At 51.0% G+C, this 19,593-nt stretch overlaps 1 protein-coding gene across 9 annotated transcripts in view; it reads left to right on the top strand.

Annotated features, from left to right (window-relative positions):
- SHANK2 (SH3 and multiple ankyrin repeat domains 2) overlaps positions 1 to 19,593 on the top strand; it is a 688,443-nt gene that overhangs the window by 191,251 nt on the left and 477,599 nt on the right. For all 9 annotated transcript variants that reach the window (XM_037733995.1, XM_037734000.1, XM_017515880.2 and 6 more), the window contains exon 10: positions 4,427 to 4,504. In XM_037733995.1, coding sequence (XP_037589923.1) covers positions 4,427 to 4,504 — 78 coding nt within the window. The remainder of the gene's footprint in view (positions 1 to 4,426; positions 4,505 to 19,593) is intronic.

Below are 19,593 nucleotides of genomic sequence, written 5' to 3'. Positions count from 1 at the left end.
CACCTTCCCCACTCACTGCTCATCTCCCCTCCACTCCCCTCCTCTCCCCTCCTCGCTCTGTCACCCAGGCTGGAGTGCAGTGGAACAATCACAGCTCACTGCAGCCTCAACCTCTTGGGCTCAAGGGATCCTCCCACCTCAGCTTCCCTAGTAGCTGGGACTACAGGCACGCACCACCACTCCTGGCTGTTTTTTTTTTCTGAGGCAGAGTCTTGCTCTGTCGCCCAGGCTGGAGTGCATTGGCATGGTCTCGACTCACTGCAACCTCCACCTCCCGGGCCCAAGTGGTTCTCCTGCCTCAGCTTCCCAAGTAGCTTGGATTACAGGTATACACCACTATGCCCAGCTAATTTTTGTATTTTTAGTAGAAATGGGGTTTCACCATGTTGGCCAGGATGGTCTCAGTCTCTTGACCTCGTGATCCACCCGCCTCAGCCTCCCAAAGTGCTGGGATTACAGGTGTGAGCCACTGCGCCCGGCCTAATTTTTTTTTTCATTTTATGTAGAGATGGGGTCTTGCCTTGTTGCCTAGGCTGGTCTCAAACTCCTGGACTCAAGCGATCCTCCCACCTCAGCCTTCCCAAGTGTGAAATTGTGAGCCACCATGCCCAGCCTATAATAGGGAATTGTCAGGAAAAGTTCTTCATGAGAAGTGAGAGGAATTGGGAAGAGCGTCCCCAGGCTCCTCCCTTCTGAATTCCGATTCGCCAGGCCGCTCTCAGCCACCTGGGTTTTGTCGGTGCTGGGTGGTTCTTCCAGACCACTGGGCCGGCGTGCAGTTAGAGCCCAGAGCAAACGGTGAGCAAGACCCCCGGGGGCCAGCCCTCAGGTCCCCACTGACACCTGCTCCCTGGGGTCCCTCCACCCTTGCTTCTCTCTTTCCTGCCTCCAGATGGGAACTGGCAGAAAGGCATCATCCCACCCTCCCTGTGGTCTGTCAGACTCTTCCTCCTTTCCTTTTTCTCTCTTATCAAAGCAAAAAGCAAACTGTTTGCTCACTGCAGCCTGATAATACTGTGATTTTAACGAAGACTTTGGGCTGGGCGCAGGGACTCACACCTGTAATCTCAGCACTTTGGGAGGCCGAGGTGGACAGATCAGTTGAGCCCAGGAGATCGAGACCAGCCTGGGCAACATGATGAAACCCTGTCTCTACAGAAAACACAAAAATTAGCCAGGCGTAGCGGTGCACACCTGTAGTCCCAGCTACTTGAGAGGCTGAGGTGGAGGTTGCACTGAGCACCAGAGCAGGACCATGTCTCAAGGGGAAAAAAAAAGACTCTCTGGGTTGGAAATAACAGGACCCCACTGGGGGTGATTTGAAGGGAAATTTTGGACACACGGCCAGGATGCAGGGCAAGTCTTGCAGCTGGGCAGAGGGCGGAAGGGCTAGATCAGGACTGGAAAAGCCAGAGGCCAGGCCAGGACCCTCCACTGTGCCTCATCCCAGTGGAGAAGGCCGCGTTCTGTGCACCTCTCTAAAGGCTGGTCACCCTCAGAAACTGAGGGTGATTCCCAGTTCCCCGGTGATACCCCAAAGGGGCCATGTGGCTGGGACCCAGAGGGGCTGTCCACATGGGTGGGCCCCTCCCCTGGGGGTCAGGGGTCACTTTCCAGGGAAAGGGCATTGCTGGGGGTGGAAGGAGGGAGACCACCCCATGTCAGTGATGGTGCAGCAGGGTCGTTAGGTGGCTGCCAAGCCCGGCACTTTGTAAAGTGCCCCCACTTTACAAAGGAGACTGAGGCTCAGAAGACAAGAGGCAGAACCGCTCAAAAGCTGCTCTCTGAGTGCTGGAGCTGGTTGTCACCCCGCGCTCCCTGTCACCCGCCTACCTGGGGCCTAAGGATCCTTGTTAACATGTCCACCGTGAGGGCCTCCTGCCAGCCTGGTCGTGTCTAAGAACGCGTTACTGCATTGGGGAGATGCAGGTCTACTGTATGAAGACCGGGGTGGGCACCCTTTTTTCTGTAAAGACCCAGAGAATACATACTTCAGGCTCTGCAGCCACAGCAGGCTTGCAGGGGAGTGATGTGGTCGCATCCCTAAGACATTATTCACAAAATGAGACATGCAGGATTCAGCCAAGGGCTGTCATTTGCAACCCTAAAATGAAATAACCAGGCTGGGAGCCTCGACCTGCACCTCCCACGGTGTGCCCTGGGCACAGCAGACCTGATGCCTGGCCTTTCTGGTATGTGTTTGTTTTGAGACGGAGTCTCGTCTGCCACCAGGCTGGAGTGCAGTGGTGTGATCTCGGCTCACTGCAAACTCCAGGTTCAAGCGATTCCCCTGCCTCAGCCTCCTGAGTAGCTGGGGCTACAGGCACGCGCCACCACACCTGGCTAATTTTTTGTATTTTAGTAGAGACGAGGTTTCACCGTGTTGGCCAAGATGGTCTCAAACTCCTGACCTCAGGTGATCTGCCCGCCTCGGCCTCCCAAAGTGCTGGGATTACAGGCATGAGCCACCGCGCCTGGCCAGTGTTTTTGTTTTTTAAACTCTGGATTTAATTGTACTCCAAACATGAAAGGTTTGTTTGCTGATCATAGCTACGCCTTTGAAAATTCCCTTAAATATGTTTTCCTGTACACGTTTATGGCAGTGGTTAGGAGAGTTTATCTCAGCGTAAAACCTGGAATCCACATTTGTGTTTTTCCAGGGGTTTCCCACCCCAAAACCCCGTGCGGAGTGTCACCCCTAACCGGCTGCTGCGTGGTCTTGAAGACTCACACGTGGTTTGGAAACACCAGGGGCTCCCAGAGGCTCCTTTCCTTGTGTCAGCTTTTTCTCAGCTCAGCCTCCATCTGCAGCGTTCTTTGGGCCTCACGCACGGCTTTGCTGGCTCTCCTTTCCCCGCTGCCCCATGGGCCTCAGGCTGACAGCTTCATGGGCGTCTGTCCCACCCCTGCTGACGTGTGTGGTCCTTATAATGAGAGGCGACAGAGGCCGCCCCAACTTCCTGCTGCCCGGGAGTGGGCGAGCATCTTTATCGAAACCTGCTGGGCTGTCCCTGAGTCTGAGGACACCTTCCAGGGACGAGACCCTGAATAGCATAGGGCTTGGCGTCCACTTGAGGCCTGATGGGCTGGGGCTAGGAGCCAGTGGGCTTGGGGAGAGGAGTGTGATTCATACGGGAAACTCAGGCCTAGAATCCAAGCATTTTGGGAGGCTGAGCCGTGCAGATCTCTTGAGCCCAGGAGTTCGAGACTAGGCTGGGCAATATAGTGAGAATCTGTCTGTACAAAAAAAGCCTTACTGGGTACGGTGGCACATGCTTGGCGTACCAGCTACTCAGGAGGCTGAGGTGGGGAGAATCGCTTGAGCCCAAGAGACAAAGGTTGCAGTGAGCGAAGTTTGCACCACTGCACTCCAGCCTGGGTAACAAGAGTGAAACTCTGACTCATAAATAAATAAATAAATAAATAAAGATTCCTTCTGTTCCCTGTCTAATCCTTTTTCCTTCCACGAAAGTAAATACTGCTAACTGGTGCATATCCTTCCAGATTTAGTCTCAGCTTTTCTATAATACAGACTTTAAGCCTTTATTAGTTTTTCTTGAAGCCTTTAAAATGTAAATGAGATTAGGCAATATTATTGGTTTCTTTTTGTTTTTTTTTTNCTTGTGTTTTTTTAAAATAGTTTCCTCTCTGTGCTTCCCCAGGAGCTCTTAGAAGAGACCTACTATGGTACTTTCTTTTTTTTTTTTTGGGACGGAGTTTTACTCATGTTACCCAGGCTGGAGTGCAATGGTGCGATCTCGGCTCACCACAACCTCTGCCTCCTGGGTTCAGGCAATTCTCCTGCCTCAGCCTCCTGAGTAGCTGGGATTACAGGCACCTGTCATCATGCCTGGCTGATTTTTGTAGAGACGGGGTTTCACCATGCTGGCCAGGCTGGTCTTGAACTCCTGACCTCGGGTGATTTGCCCATCTTGGCCTCTCAAAGTGCTGGGATTACAGGTGTGAGCCACCATACCCGGCCAATATTATTGTTTTGAGACTTGCCTTTTTTATTCAGAAGTTTCTGGATATGTTTCTTGTCAGTTTATAGTCATCTGCCTTGTTTTGTCCTGAGACTGCCGAAGTAAAGAATGGTCTAGAACATATCCGCACCTTCCCCTGTTTTGCAACATGTACGCTATCTGCAGATTTTCTCTTCTTTTTTCTTCCTTCCTTCCTATCTTTCTTTCTTTCTGTATTTTACTGAAGATATTTCACTGTTACATATTTTATACACATGTGCAAGACTTTCTATAGAATACAGTCTTTAAAAGTGAAATTGTTTGGCCATAGGGTTTTTTTTTTTTTTAATTTATGTGGGTTTATGTTTTCCTGGTTTTCCGTGGGCTTGAGCCTCTGGACAGATTTCTTTGGAGAATATCTGTGCTAGCATCTTACAAACAGGCTTCTCCTTTTCTATCTGCAGGACAGCTGTGCAAGAGTGCTTCTGTTTCGGGGTGGAAATAAGGAATTGAAAAACTACAACAGCCAGACTCCATTTCAGGTAAACGTGCTCTCAACATCAGGATCCACATGTGGGCCACTGTGGGTGAGCGCTGTGCGTCTCCGCGGTCGCGTTTGTATGTGTGACAGGAGGCTGGCTCGCTTTGTTGCAGATGTTTTCTTATTCGGAGGCAGTCCCGGACACCTCCCTCTCTTAGTGAGAAGCTGCTGCCCTGTCTCAGTGTGCCTGCTCGCACTGGCTCCTTCCTGTTAGAGCACGTGGCACGAAGAACGTGGACATGGGTGTGGCAGTCAGCATCAGAAAGGCAGCAAAGATCTAAGTGCCTCCAGCTGTACAGCTGCTGGGAGATGCTGGTTCTGCTGCCCGTCCATCCAGTGGGGCGAACTTCCTGAGGATAGCACGGGAGGGGGCCTGCCTTCCATTGGCACCCCCATGGAGTCCGCTGTCCAAGAATGGAGGGAGAACAGCCCCAGCCAAGCATGGGCCAGGGTGTTCTGTGGTGGAATGCACAAACCCAGGTCCTAAACTTTTATAAAAAATTGTGTTAAAATACATAAAACACCACATTTAACATTTGAAGCATTTTAAATGATACACTTTAGTGGCATTAAGTATATTCCTGATGCTTTGCAAAACCATCCCGACTGTCTAGCTAAGAACTTATCACCCCCAAAAGGAAATTCTATACCCACCAAACAGCCACTCCCCATTCCCCCTCCCCATGCCCCTAGAAAACCACGCATGACTTTCCATGTCTACGAATGTGCCTATTCTGGACGGGTGATATGAATGCAGTCATACAACAGATGACATTTGGCGTCTGCTTCTGTCACTCAGCGTCCTGTCTTCCAGGCTCACCTGTACTGTAGCCTGTGTCCACGCTCCACTCCTGTTTGTGGCTGGGTAATATGCTGTTTCACAGATATGGAGCTTGTCTACTTTTTGATGCAACAGTTCAGGGTGAAAATAAAATCCTTTAAGCTAAATGCTCATTCCTCTTTAGCTAAACAAGTTGTAGAAATGTTTTTTGATGCTTTACACCGTCAGACCCACTTGAACTGAAAATGGACATTTCCACGATTCTCCTCGTCTGGAAATAATTTGTGTATCTTATTGCCCTGAGAGAACTTTAGTTCAGAATTGGCTTCCACGAATGATTTTACTAATACTCTTCTTAGACATTCCTAATCAATACAGGCTTCTTGTGATAAAACGAAGGAGTTCAGTCCAACAACTGGGCCTAGATGTTTCATGGGCAGTATAGCATTAGTCCTCTCTCATGCTGTTAATAAAGGCATCTCTGACACTGGGTAGTTTACAGAGGAAACAGGTTTAATTGACTCACAGTTCAGCATGACTCCGGAGACCTCAGGAATCTTATAATCATGGCGGAATGGAAAGCAGACACGTCCTTCTTCACATGGTGGCATTGAGGGCAAGTGCCAAGCAAAAGAGAGAAAAGTCTTTTAGAAAACCATCAGATCTCATGAGAACTCACTCGCTATCATGAGAAGGGCAGCTTGGGGGTAACTGCCTCCATGATTCAGTTACCTCCCTCTGGGTCCCTCCTACAACAGAGGATTATGGGAACTACAAGATGAGATTTGGGTAGGGACACATTCAAACTGTATCAGCCATTAGGGAGTTTACTTAACTCTTCAGTCATGGTGGGCCTGGATTTTGGTCTTGAATCTGGCAGTTCGCAAATGTCTAATGTAAAGTGGGTTGTTGAAAGGGGTCCCTGCTTTGCTGATGGATCCGCAGAGATTACAGTTACACTCCAGGAAAATATCCCCTTTCCAGTGGTGAAGATGAGGAGGTTGTGGGCTTCTTTGATTTCATGGTTTGACTGTGTCTTCCCTTTAGGGTTAACTGTGCATTAGTGGGCTTGTTTTAAAAATTATCTTTTGGGTTGGGTGTGGTGGCTCATGCCTGTAATCCCAGCACTTTGGGAGGCCGAGCCAGGTGGATCATGAGGTCAGGAGTTCAAGATCAGCCTGGCCAAGATGGTGAAACCCTGTCTCTACTAAAAATACAAAAATTAGCCAGTGCAGTGGCTGACACCTGCAATCCCAGCTGCTTGGGAGGCTGAGGCAGGAGAATTGCTTGAACCTGGGAGGTGGAGGTTGCAGTGAGCCGAGATCACACCACTGCACTCTAGCTTGGGCCACAGAGCAAGACTCCGTCTCAAAAACAAAAGAGAATTGTTTTTGGCCATTAAATAATATAGCTTGTTGGTCCTTTATTTTAAAAAAGACCAGAAAACTATTTCTGACTCTGCTCGGCGGTGGCTTACAACTGCCGCACGGAGCTCCAGGGAAACGAGTCTTCCGTGGCACCCAGGATGAAAGGTCTATGTGGGTGGCCTGCCCCCTCCCTGTCAGTCACCATTAGTGCCCTGTCACCACTGGCAGTGACCACCTGAGATGGGGATGCCCTTGTTACATGAGTCCTGGTAGGATGCTTAGTATAACCCTCATGGCAGCAAAACTGCACCAGCACAAATCTGTGCCATCTGTCTCTATTTTGCTAAGGACAATCAATCAGTGCCACAAATGATTCCCAAAGAAAGTGATGCACACTGCCACGGAACTGATGAGACTCTGAACACCATAGACGTTGCTCAGGTAACTGGCGGAATGAGATCTCTGCCAATTTACGTGTCCAGCATGGGCCCTGGCAATGCCGGTCAGGAGCCAGTTTCCTCCTCCTCACCTTCCCGCCTTGTGTTTTACTAATACAAAGAGACTGGATTTACTCTGTGGATCTTTGCCCGTAAAATATCCCCAGCTTTTATTTTTCATTCACAGTAGTTCTCCCAATTATGATAAATGAATCATTTAATATTGAGTTTGTGGGAGAAATGATGGCTGGCTGCACCTTTTAAAAGGTATCAAATATGTTCATCTGGAAAGCGCTGATGATATAAGAAGTCATCAAAAAGGCAGGTTTTTCTTTTTTGTTTCTGGCTTTTCAGACACTTTGAACTAGAGTACTTTTTTTTTTTTTAATTGTACTTNGCAGATCTTGCAGGATTGTTGCATAGGTACACACGTGCCATGGTGGTTTGCTGCCTCCCTCCCCCCGTCACCTACATCAGGCATTTCTCCTGGTGTTATCCCTCCCCAACCTCCCCATCCCCTGCTGTCCCTCCTTTAGCCCACCATCCCCCAACATACCCCAGTGTGTGATGTTCCCCTCCCTGTGCCCATGTGTTCTCATTGTTCAACACTTGCCTATGAGTGAGAACATGCATTGTCTGGTTTTCTGTTTTTGTGTTAGTTTGCTCAGAATGATGGTTTCCAGATTCATCCATATCCCTACAAAGGACATGAACTCATCATTTTTTATGGCTGCATAGTATTCTATGGTGTATATGTGCCACATTTTCTTTGTCCAGTCTATCATTGATGGGCATTTGGGTTGGTTCCAGGTCTTTGCTACTATAAACAGTGCTACAGTGAACATACATGTGCACATGTCTTTATAATAGAGTGATTTATAATCCTTTGGATATACACCCAGTAATAGTAATGATGATGGTAATGTTAATGGTGATGGTGTTGGTCATGATGATGATAATGTTGATGGTGATGATGGTGATCATGATGATGATGGTGATGGTGGTGGTCATGATGCTGGTCATGATGGTGGTAATGTTGATAGTGATGGTGGTGGTCATGATGGTAATGTTGATGGTGATGGTGGTTATGATAATGGTAATTTTGATGGTGATGGTGGTCATGGTGGTGGTAATGTTGATGGTGATGATGGTGGTCATGATGATGGTAATATTGATAGTGATGGTGGTGTTCATGATGATGGTAAATTGATGGCGATGGTGTTAGTCATGATGGTAATGTTGAAATGTTGATGGTGATGGTGGTGGCCATGATGATGGTAATGTTGATGGTGATGGTGGTGGCCATGATGATGGTAATGTTGATGGTGATGGTGGTGGCCATGATGATGGTAATGTTGATGGTGATGGTGGTCATGATGGTATTAATGTGGATGTTGATGGTGTTGGTCATGATGATGGTAATGTTGATGTGATGATGATGGTCATGATGGTAATGTTGAAATGTTGATGGTGATGGTGGTGGCCATGATTATGGTCATGTTGATGTTGATGGTGTTGGTCATGATGATGGTAATGTTGATGTGATGATGACGGTCATGATGGTAATGTTGATGGTGATGGTGGTGGCCATGATGATGGTAATGTTGATGGTGATGGTGTTCATGATGGTATTAATGTGGATGTTGATGGTATTGGTCATGATGATGGTAATGTTGATGGTGATGGTGGTGGTCATGATGATGGTAATGTTGATGGTGATGGTGGTGGTCATGATGATGGTAATGTTGATGTGATGATGATGGTAATGTTGATGGTGATGGTGGTTATGATGATGGTAATGTTTTTAGTGATGGTGATAATAGTGATGATTTTGGTGATGGCCATGATTATGGTGATTAAGATGCTGAAAATGATAGTGATGATGAGAGTGATGAATTTTCCATTTGCACAGAGTTTTAAAGTTCACAAATGCTTTTCTATATCTTCTCGTTTAATGTTCAACCCAATGAGGTAGACTTTTTAAATCTCCAATTTATAGGATAAATGGAAATCTAGAGAGACAGATGGTGAGAATTCCAAAATTAGTGATAAGTCAGCAGTACCCAGGCCTTCTGACTTCCAGTCCAGGGCTCTGAGATCTACTGTGAGGAAGAACCCTCTTTCTGAACCCTCTTGCAACCAGCTGTGAAATGAAGATCATCAGGGACCCTTTGCTTTTTGGATTGCTCAGTCCAAAATAGTAAGCTTCCTGATTCTGAAGACAAAAACAGAATGGATAGAAGTCTAAAAAGTAGAAGGCCCAAACCAAGGAGCAGGTACAGCAAGGGAGAGAGGCAGAAATGGGCTCTGTGTGGGGGGTAGTTTGATATGTCAGCTTGGCTAGGCTCTAGCACCCAGCTAACTACTCGGATGCTGATGTAAGGGTTGCCGTGAAGGTGTTCTGTGGGTGTGATTAACATCAACAATCACTTGACTTTAAGTAAAGGTGTATCCTCCACAATGTGGGTAGGCCTCATCCAATTGGTTGGAGGCCTTAAGAGCAAAGCCTGAAGTTTCTCAGAGTAGAAGGAATTCTGCCCTAATACTGCAGTGTCAACTCCTGCCTGAGTTTCTAGCCTGCTGAGGCCTGTGGATTATGGGCTTGTCAGCCTCCACAATCATTTAAACCAATTCCTTAAACTAAATCTCTTTACAGACATACGTACGTATACATACACACACATGTAAAGTATACACATACACAATGTATATATGTATACATGTTACAAATACATGTGTAAATATATATATCTATTTGCATGTGTGTGTATTCACACACATACATGCACACACACACACACACACACACACACACATATCCCCTGGGTCTGTGTCTCTGGAGAACCCTGGCTGATGCATGGGAGGACTGATTGGAGGACTTGTTCTTACCCCCCCGCAGCTGCATTCTGAAAGGGGCTCATACTGTTTTTTGGATGCAGGGACTTGGGCACCTGGCATTGTAATTTTGGAAAGAGCAACCTTCTCCCCACATGCTGCCATTCTGTTGGTCTCCAGGCCGTATCTAGCACTTGCCAACCAGACGTCCAGAAGCAAAGAAAGGGTGGAGAAAATCAGGAAAAAAAGGCAGTGGCAATGACAGATGTTCAGAACAGCTCAATTTTAAAATGGCCCAGTTTTAATGTGGGCAGAGAAGGACGAGGATGAAATGGGAAGGAAAAGACAAAGAAGGCCTTGACGTGGATGTCTTTCTGATGAGCGACGGGTGCCTGATGGCTTTGGTACCTTTTGGTGCCCCGTAGCACCCTGTCCAGTCCTGTGCTGAGCCCTTGCTATGTGGTCCCACGAAGCAGGGTCTCCTGTGGTCTCCTGTAGGTGAACAGCCCAGGTCACAAAGCTCCTAAAGGGACGGTGAATGGGGCACAGGCTGCTGGATGCCAGACCCTTTATTCTTCCTTAACCCTTAACACTGCACACAGGAGGAGGAAGACAAAAGCCAAATCCAGGAACGAGGAGCTGGATTTCCACTTCTCTGGCATTTAGGTGATGGATCCCAGCATCGCCACAGGTCAGGCCGGTGATGGCAGAGGCCCAGGAATGCCTCTGGCAATGGTTCGGTGTCGTCTTGCACTCTGCACTCAAGGACTCCGGGCAAAGCGTTTTTGGACATGGCCTGTCCCCAGTGCATTCTCTTGGGGAGGACCTAGCCCATGAAAGGAAGTGCAGATCTCCCGAAACATCAGAGCCTGGCTTTTGCCCTCCAGTCCCTTCATCTGATTTCCTCTGGCACGGAGCTCCAAATTGAGTTTCCACGGTTAGCTGTTTAGCCAGAGTGGGATGAGTACATTTTCTGTGCCACATGTGGCAGTGGCTGCCAGAGCGCTTTGCCTGTGGCTGTGCACTCTGCAGTTCCTCTGACGGTGCTGTTGGAGGCAACTGCGTGGGGGGAGGGACGGCCACTGATGAAGGCCACCTGACCCCGTGGGTAACACGGTTCTTAGCGTTAAACACTTCTCAGGAACCAAGGTAACCTACTCAACAAACCCTTCTCTTTTCCGTTCCCTCCAGCTGGCTTTCTGAATTTCTCTCCTTGTTAAATGAGCCCCAAACAAGACTGTTTGGTTATGCCTTCCTTATTTTGTGGAAATCCACGTGGATGTGGGAATAAGGTCATGGCATTTCCTCACAGGACCTTCCTCTTCCCTGATGAACGCCATGGGCAAGGTCCCAGGACACCCCTGCTGTGATTGCAAGTTCTATGAGCTGATGTTGGTAAATTGTAAAGTTCATGTAAGACTGTCTATTAGACGTGTGTGCGCGTGTACACACACACACACACACACACACACACACACAGTGCTTCTGGAGGTGCGCCTGCCTGTCCACAGGTGGGAGCTGGCCGAGCCTTATCACCACCAGCAGCATCGTGGCCTGTGGACCCCTCACTGGCTGGGGTCAGTTGGGGGTCCTCCCTCTCTGTCACCACCGTGTAGACCCCGCTGCACCCCACCCATGAGCAGTTGGACTATGATGGGCCCTTGACCCAAAGCCCACTCTCCACTGGCCTGTCAGCTCTCCTGGCCCCAAACGGCCTAACTCTGTTCCCAAACCAAGTGCCTATTCTGTGTCTTGGCGGGAGTGCCGACAGGGAGGGGAGAAGCAGGAGCAGCAGCCTCGGGGTGTGCAGGCTCCCGAGACGGAGGAAGGGGGCCAGCGTGGGAAGCTGTGCCCTGGACGGAGGTTGGGAGCAGGGCTGCCATGCAGCCGTTCAGGAATGTGGCCACTTACAGCTCCCCTGAGCCTGGCCAGCCTCAGCCCTAGGATGGATGCAGCCTTGAGCAAGAAGATAAAATCCCACTCCCAGGGAGGGTGGGCGATAAACATGGCCACAAGCAAGAAGGAAGGTGGCAGAACTTCCAGCCGCAAGGAAGCAAAGCAGGGCAAAGGGAGAAAAGGCCAAGGGCAAGGGAGGGCGGGAGGTGGGGGCTCGTCCACGGGCCTGAGTGGAGATGGGGCCGCTGCAGGGGAGCTGTGCACAAGCATCCCAGGGACAGGGGCCTGGAAGGAAAACCTGTTTCCTCACCTCTGCTGGGCGTCTCAAGCTCACCCCGACACCAGGTGTGCGGAGGTTTCCTCACCGACAGCCAACTCTGGCACCACCTGGGTGTCCTGCGACGCAGCTCAGCTCTGCCACAGTCTACCCGGGACTAGCGTCAGACCCCACAGGTCAAGGGCTCAGGTTCACCAGACTGCCCCCCCCCACCGCTGATCACAGGCGCCTATCAGAAGCCCAGCTTCTCACCCGTGCTTCTGACCAGCTATACATTATAAATTGAGAGTTCGTGCGACCCCTTCCTTGGATTCAAAAATGTGCTAGAATGTCTCTTAGAACTCAGGAGAAGGTGACCTACCACTGCCAGGTTATTAAGAAAGACACAAGCCGGGAACAGCCAAATGGAAGAGAAGCTCCAGGGAAGGAGATGGGGGGAGGGGCGGCGAGGGCCTCTACGTCCTCTGGGAGCACCGCCCTCCCAGCCTCCACCCTGTGTTCACCACCCCGGGGGCTCTTTGAACCCTCTCTGTTGGGTTTGTATAGAGGTTTCTTTTCATGGACGTGATTGATTCCTTCCTGGGCTGTTGGTGATTAGCTCAACTTCTAGCCCCTTTCCACTCCTCGGAGGTGGTCAGGGGCTGAAAGTCTATCCCTCCGGTCATGTGGTCATCAGCCCTGTCCTTGGACTTTCCAAAAGTCAGTTCATTGTCATCACCTCAGTAACGAAAGACACTCCCCCCACCTTTACTGTGTGGATCACTTGGGAAATGCCAAGGATTCCTGGAGCTCTGTGCCAGAAACAATTTCAGCTCACTGCAACCTCCCCATCCTGGGTTCAAGCAATTCTCCTGCCTTGGCCTCCTGAGTACTTAGGATTACAGGTGCCTGCCAACATGCCCGGCTATTTTTTTTTTTAATTTACTTTTATTTTTTGTAGAGACAGGGTTTCACCATACTGGCCAGGCTGTTCTCAAACTCTTGACCTGGTGAGCTGCCTGCCTCGGCCTCCCAAAGTGCTGGGATTACACGTGTGATCCACTGTGCCCAGCCCAAATTTTATACACACACACACACACACACACACACACACACACAGGATTGTAAGTTACAGTAACATGGGGCACAGTAAAGGCTGTTAGTCTGGAAAGAACATGGTGTGTCTTCGGGAAAGGAGGTGGTCCCCATGGGGGGCTCGTGGCCAGGATTCTGTCAGACACCAGCTGGCAGGGCAGGGGAGGAGCATAGCATGGGTGTGCTAGGCTAAACAAGGGTCCCCAAAAATGTCAGGTCTTGATCCCTATAACTCATGAATGGGACCTTATGTGGCAGAGGCTTTGATAAAGTGAAGGGTCTAGACATGGAGGCATTATCCTGGATCATAGGGGGGTCTTAATCTGTTTGTGTGTGCCGAGATCACATGGGGAGAGGGAGCAGGGCGGGGAGGGGCTGGGCCCTTCCTAACAACCAGCTCACAGTGGGAACTCACAGAGCCAGAACCGGCTCACTGAGAGGGTTCGTATTGTATATCAACTTGATTGGATGGAGGGTGCCCAGAGGGCTGGTGGGGTGTCGTTTCTGGGTGTGTCTGTGAGGGTGTTGGCATGGGAGATGAACAATTGAGTCAATGGGCCGGGAGAGGACGATCCACCCTCAGTGTGGGCGGGCACCATCCAGTTGGCTGCTAGCACGGCGGGAACAAAGCGGGTGGAAGCAGGAGGGGTGGCCTTGCCTGCTGGGTCTCCCAGGTCTCCCGGGTCTCCCGGCTTCCTTCTTCCTCCCCTGCTGGATCCTTCCATCCACGGCTGACCTTGGACATCAGACTGCAAGTCATTTGGCCTCTGGACTCTGGGACCTACACCAGTGTCTTGCCGAGGACTCCCGGTCCTTCGGCCGCAGACTGAAGGCTGCACTGACGGCTTCCCTGGTTTTGAGGCTTTCGGACTTGAACTGGACCACGACCTGCTCCCCTGTTCCTCAGCTTTAGATGGCCTGTTGTGGGACTTCACCTTGTGATCGTGTGAGCCAGTTCTCGCTAACAAAACTCCCTTTCCTGTGTAAATAGATCCCGTTAGATTTGTTCCTCTGGAGAGCCCTGATTTAGTGCACTCACCTTGGAGGAAGGGCATTGATGTGTTCGTGAGGGATCCACCCCCACGACCCAGACACCTCCCGCTCACCCCCACTCCTGACACCACCACACTGGGGATTACATTTCAATGTGAGGTTTGGAAGGCACCAGTGTCCAAGCTGGGTGAGCCATCATCATCTCCAAGGTCCTCGTAGGAGGACACACACAGGGAACGGGGCTGCATGAAGGTGGAGACGGTGGGGGTGGGACAGGGGTTGGGGGCAGAGATCAGATGGTGTGGCCCGAAGTCAGGAGGCTGGGAAGGACCCTCCCCGGAGCCTTCCTGGGGAGCGTGGATCTGATGACACCTCAGGATCAAATGATGCTGTTTCGGACTCCGGCTTCTAGGACCTCAGGGAAGGTTGTTGCTCGAAGCCACCTCGTCTGTGACCATTTGTTCCTGCAGCCACAGAAAGTAGCTCCTGGAGACCACTGGTGGGTGTCAGTGGCGAGCTCCCGCACTCCTGCTGCTCAGGCCCCCCGGCCCACACGAAGCCAGGGTTGCGCTGCCATCCGCGTCCCCCCGAGTGCCACCCTGAAGCAACCTCACCTTTCCATGAAAATCATCAGCAGCTTGGGCACATCTCTGCTGTTTGCCACCAACAAAAGCCACAGAGAAAAGCCACGGCGTAGGTGCCAACATGAGAATGGTTTCTGCACTGAGACGGGTGGTAGCTCCGTGGCCACCCAGAGACAGCATTTTGCACTTGCTCGATGATTTGATAAAATCCCATTTATTTGAACAAGACAGCCAAGTAGCTAGACAGCTTGCGTCTCTCCAGTTTAAAAGCGGAGGGGGCACATGCAGCCGAGAGCTGGCAAAGACCGCGGTTTCCACTGAGCATCCTTGGACGGGCTTTGTGTTGTGTCCAACACCATTTCTATGAACAAGATGGAACGCGTTTCCAGAATTCTCCTCCTGGTTCTCAGTCACCCAAAAAGATGGGTTATTTCGGGTCTGCATTTACTGAGGCACAAAGCCTCGGCCCAGAGGAAACCAGCATGCTCTCAGCCACAGATCTGGCCAGAGGGAGCAGCAGGGGCCTGGCGTTCCCATCCGCAGAGCATAGGTTCAAATCCAGCCTAGGTTTCTTCTCAGCTGGGGCCCTTGGTCAGGCCACTTAGGATTTACTCAGAAGTTTCCAAATGCTCCTGTACTGAGTCAAAGCATTTGCCCCATAAATTCATGTCTATCTAGGACCTGTGAAGGCGACATTGTTTGGAACTAGGGCCTTTGCAGTTGTCACTGAGTTAAGATGAGGTCATGCTGGATTGGAGAGGCCCTAATCTTGAAAGAAAAGAAAGTAGAAACAGATGCACACAGGTTAGAACGCTCTGTGAAGATGGAGGCTGAGATTGGAGGGGTGTGGCCACAAGCCAAGGAATGCTCTTGAAGCTGGAAGAGCCTTCGGGGCGGGCAGCCCTGCCAACACCTGGAATGCAGACTTCTGGCCTCCAGAACTGTGAGGGGATAAACTTCCGTTGTTTCAGCCACTGCTTTATGGTGGCGCGGTGCAGCAGCCAGGGGAAATGAATGCAGCTCTTCTCTGCTTTGGAAATGGGGCTAATTACTGTAGTGAACGGAGTGTCCAGAGGTCTGAGTGGCATCACGTAGGTGCTGTGGTCTTAATCTGCCCTCAGATTCATGTGTTGGCCGGCGAGGTGGCTCGTGCCTATAATTCCAGCACTTTGGGAGGCCTAGGCAGGCAGGTCACTTGAGGCCAGGGGTTCAAGACCAGCCTGGCCAACATGGCAAAACCTTGTCTCTGCTAAACAAACACACACACACACACACACACACACACACACACACACTCACTAGCTGGGCAAGGTGGCATGCACTTGTAATCCCAGCTACTTGGGAGGCTGAGGCTTGAGAATCACTTGAACCTGGGAGGCAGAGGTTGCAGTGAGCAGAGATCACACCACTGCACTCCAGCCCGGCGACAGAGCGAGACCCTGTCTGAGAAGAAAAAAAAAAAAAAGCTGTGTTGAAATTGAATCTCTGGTGTGGCAGCACAAAGAGGTGGGGCCTTTTGGAGGTGATTACATCATGAGGGTGGAGCCCTCTTGATGGGATTTGTGCCCTTGTAGTACAAAAGGCTGAAGGCAGGAAGGGCACAGTGGCTCACACCTATAATCTCAGCACTTTGGGAGGCCGAGGCAGGTGGATCACCTGAGGTCAGGAGTTCAAGACCAGCCTGGCCAACATAGTGAAACACTTATCTACTAAAGATACAAAAATTAGCTGGGCATGGTGGTGCACACCTGTAATCCCAGCTACTTGGGGGGCTGAGGCAGGAGAATCACTTCAACCCACGTGGCAGAGGTTGCACTGAGCTGATATTGGTGCCATTGCCTTCCAGTCTGGGCAAAAGGAGTGAAACTCCATCTCCAAAAAGACTGAAAGCAACTGCCTTGACTTTCTGCCCATGAGGACACAGCAAGAGCCCCCATCTGTGCAGCAGGGAGCAGCCCTCCCCAGGGACTGCACCTGCCAGCGTCTTGACCTTGGACTCTAGCCACCAGAGCTGTGAGCCATAGATTTCTGCCATTTATAATCCGCCCAGCCTCGGGTGTTTTGGCATAGAGGTCCGAACTCACTAAGGCACGCAGGTGGAGGGGTCACGCAGTGCCTCACGTCTGTGGTGCTGTCATCAGCGTTCACCACACCATAGAAACAGGCCAAACTCGGAAGCCCAGAGATGCTGGCCCAGGCCGTGGGGGCCCAAGGAGGCCTGCAGCATGGGCCAGGGCAGTGACAGCGAGGGTACAGGATGGGGACTTCCATCCATGGCAGGAGGAGGTGGCCGTGTCCAGCCGGCTCTCCGTGTTCCCTGCCAACGCTCCAACCATGAGGCTCGGTGCCCTGGTCTGGAGCCCGGGTCACCCTGTGAGCTCCCGGTGGCTATGCAGCTGGCAGAGCCAGAAAACCTGGCTGGTGCCAACTCTGGGATTCTGGTCCATCTCACGTTTCCTTCTCTCGGTGTGCAGGGAGGGTGAGCAGTGGAGCCCAAGAGCGAGGATGTCTCCCCACACGGCGGGTGGAGTCTCTGAGCTTGTGCAGCCCAGGGTGGGGGGGAGTTTGCCAAGATGATGCCCCCCGGAAGAGCTGCTTGCCCGGCAGAGTGCCAGGCCTGGGGACATTGCTGTGTGCACGGGTTTATCCCCCACTTTCACCCCCCGCTGCCTCTGCTCTGTGGGTGGAGCCGGGAGGGGCGGTGCTGAAGCACTTGCTGACTGAAGGAGGGAGAATCAGCCTCGATTTTAGCCTTTTCTATCCCACATGTGAGTGACCAAGCAAATCAGTATTTTTATTTCTTTTCCCTTCTTCTTCTGGCGTGTTTATCTGGTGTATTTAGAAGCAGCTGGTTGACAGGGAGCCGGGCACTGGCTGGTACCTGCTATGCATCTTGTGATCCGTCAACCTCCTGCAGGGCAGGTAGTGAGTCCGGGGCGGGCCCAGCTCTCATCTGGTAGATAGGATGAGCCGCAGTAGAAAGGTCACTGCCAGACGTCTGGTGGGTGGATGTGACCCAAGAGAGCTCGACTGTAACCTGCCTAGATGTTAATTTTTTTTTTTTTTTTTTTTGAGAGACAGAGTTTTGTTCTTGTTGCCCCAGGCTGGAGTGCAGTGGCAAGATCTCGGCTCACTGCAACCTCCGCCCCCCAGGTTCAGGAGACTCTCCTGATTCAGCCTCCCCAGTAGTAGCTGGGATTGCAGGTATGTGCCACCTCGCTCAGCTAATTTTGTATTGTGGGGTTTCTCCATGTTGGCCAGGCTGGTCTCGAACTCCCGACCTCAAGTAATCTGCCTGCCTCAGCTTCCCAAAGTGCTGGGATTACAGGCGTGAGCCACCGCACCCAGCCCCAGGTGTTATAATTTTAAATTATTTTTAACTTAAAGAATTTAAATGAGTTACTGATGTTTAAACCTCCAGGAATTTCATTTAAAAATTCAGCTTTCCAGCTTCTCTTGAACAATTAGGAAACATGGCCCCACCCAGGCAGCCTCTGCATGTGTGGACATCTGGCGGGGTCAGGAGTGCAGTCCCTCTGGGAAGGCCGTGCTCTCCAGCCTGCCACAGTCCCCACCACTCCCTGTAGCCCGCCCCAGCCCACCTCCTCCACGTTGCAGCGCTGTGGCCCTGCTGAGGGCATGCAGTTGGCAGAGTCAGTCATTTAGAAGTAGCTTCTTTTAAAAGTTCTTCTGAGTCTTATTTGGGATTCAGACTCTGTGTTCCCATAGAAACAGGGAAGTGGAAGTTGTATTTCTAGATGAGGGCGTAGAAACCTGGGTAACCCACAAAGTGGCTGATGTTCTGTGCATATCTATGATGAAAAGTCATCTGGGATCAAACTCGTTATGTCCACCAGGACGTACACAGTTTCACATGAGAGCCACGCTGTCTTCTAGGTGCAGGGACACCTCAGTGAGCCACAGCACACTCTGCCCTCTGGGAGTGCACGTTAGATCATGAACAAATACGCAGAAGAACGTGCAACATGCGGGGGTTGGTAAGGGACAGGAAGAAAAACAAAGCACTGTGGGGGTGGAGTGACACGGGGCTGGCCACGCGCAAGCCACGCTCCTTCACACTGGGAGCCGAGGGCCACCTCTGCGACGTATGGGGCAGAGACCAGGCAAAGAGGAAGGAAGGAGTGGGCCCTTGGGATGTCTGAGGGAAAGGCATCACAGAGAGTGGGGTCAGCACCTGCCTAGGGCGTGTGGGGAGCCGGCCTGCTGCAGAGGTGGAGGTGGGATGGGGCCCACACCAGCGGTGGGAAATGAGACCACAGAGGGTCACGTTGCTGGGCGAGGACTATGGATTTTACTCTCAGGGGGATGTGCAGTGCCAGTAGTGCAGAAGAGAACTCTAAAATGGAACTCAGTCCGTGCATCCATCACCCACCCACATGCCAACCTGGATGGGGAGCAATGGTGAAGTCTCATGAAGATGCTGAGTGAGGCATCTGGATTCAGCAGAATATTCTAGAGCTCCCTGTCCAGTCCAGTAACCACAGAAGGCATGTGACTATTTACACGTAACTATAATTTTTAAAAATGTAGAGTTCAGGCTGGGCACAGTGGCCCATGCCTGTAATCCCAGCATTTTGAGAGGCTGACATAGGCGGATCACCTGACGTCAAGAGGTCAAGACCAGCCTAGCCAACATGGTGAAATCCCGTCTCTACTAACAATACAAAAATTAGCCAGGCATGGTGGTGGTGGGTGCCTGTAATTCCAGCTACTTGGGAGGCTGAGACAGGAGAATTGCTTGAACTCTGGAAGCGGAGGCTGCAGTGAGCCAAGATTGTACCAGTGCACTTCAGCCTGGGTGACAGAGTGAGACTTCATCTCAAAA

The sequence above is a fragment of the Cebus imitator genome, unplaced genomic scaffold (assembly GCF_001604975.1).
Source record: "Cebus imitator isolate Cc_AM_T3 unplaced genomic scaffold, Cebus_imitator-1.0 Scaffold563, whole genome shotgun sequence".
NCBI classification, from domain to species: Eukaryota; Metazoa; Chordata; class Mammalia; order Primates; family Cebidae; genus Cebus; species Cebus imitator.
Note: the sequence above shows the minus strand (reverse complement) of the source record. Positions and strands in the feature narration are given on the sequence as shown.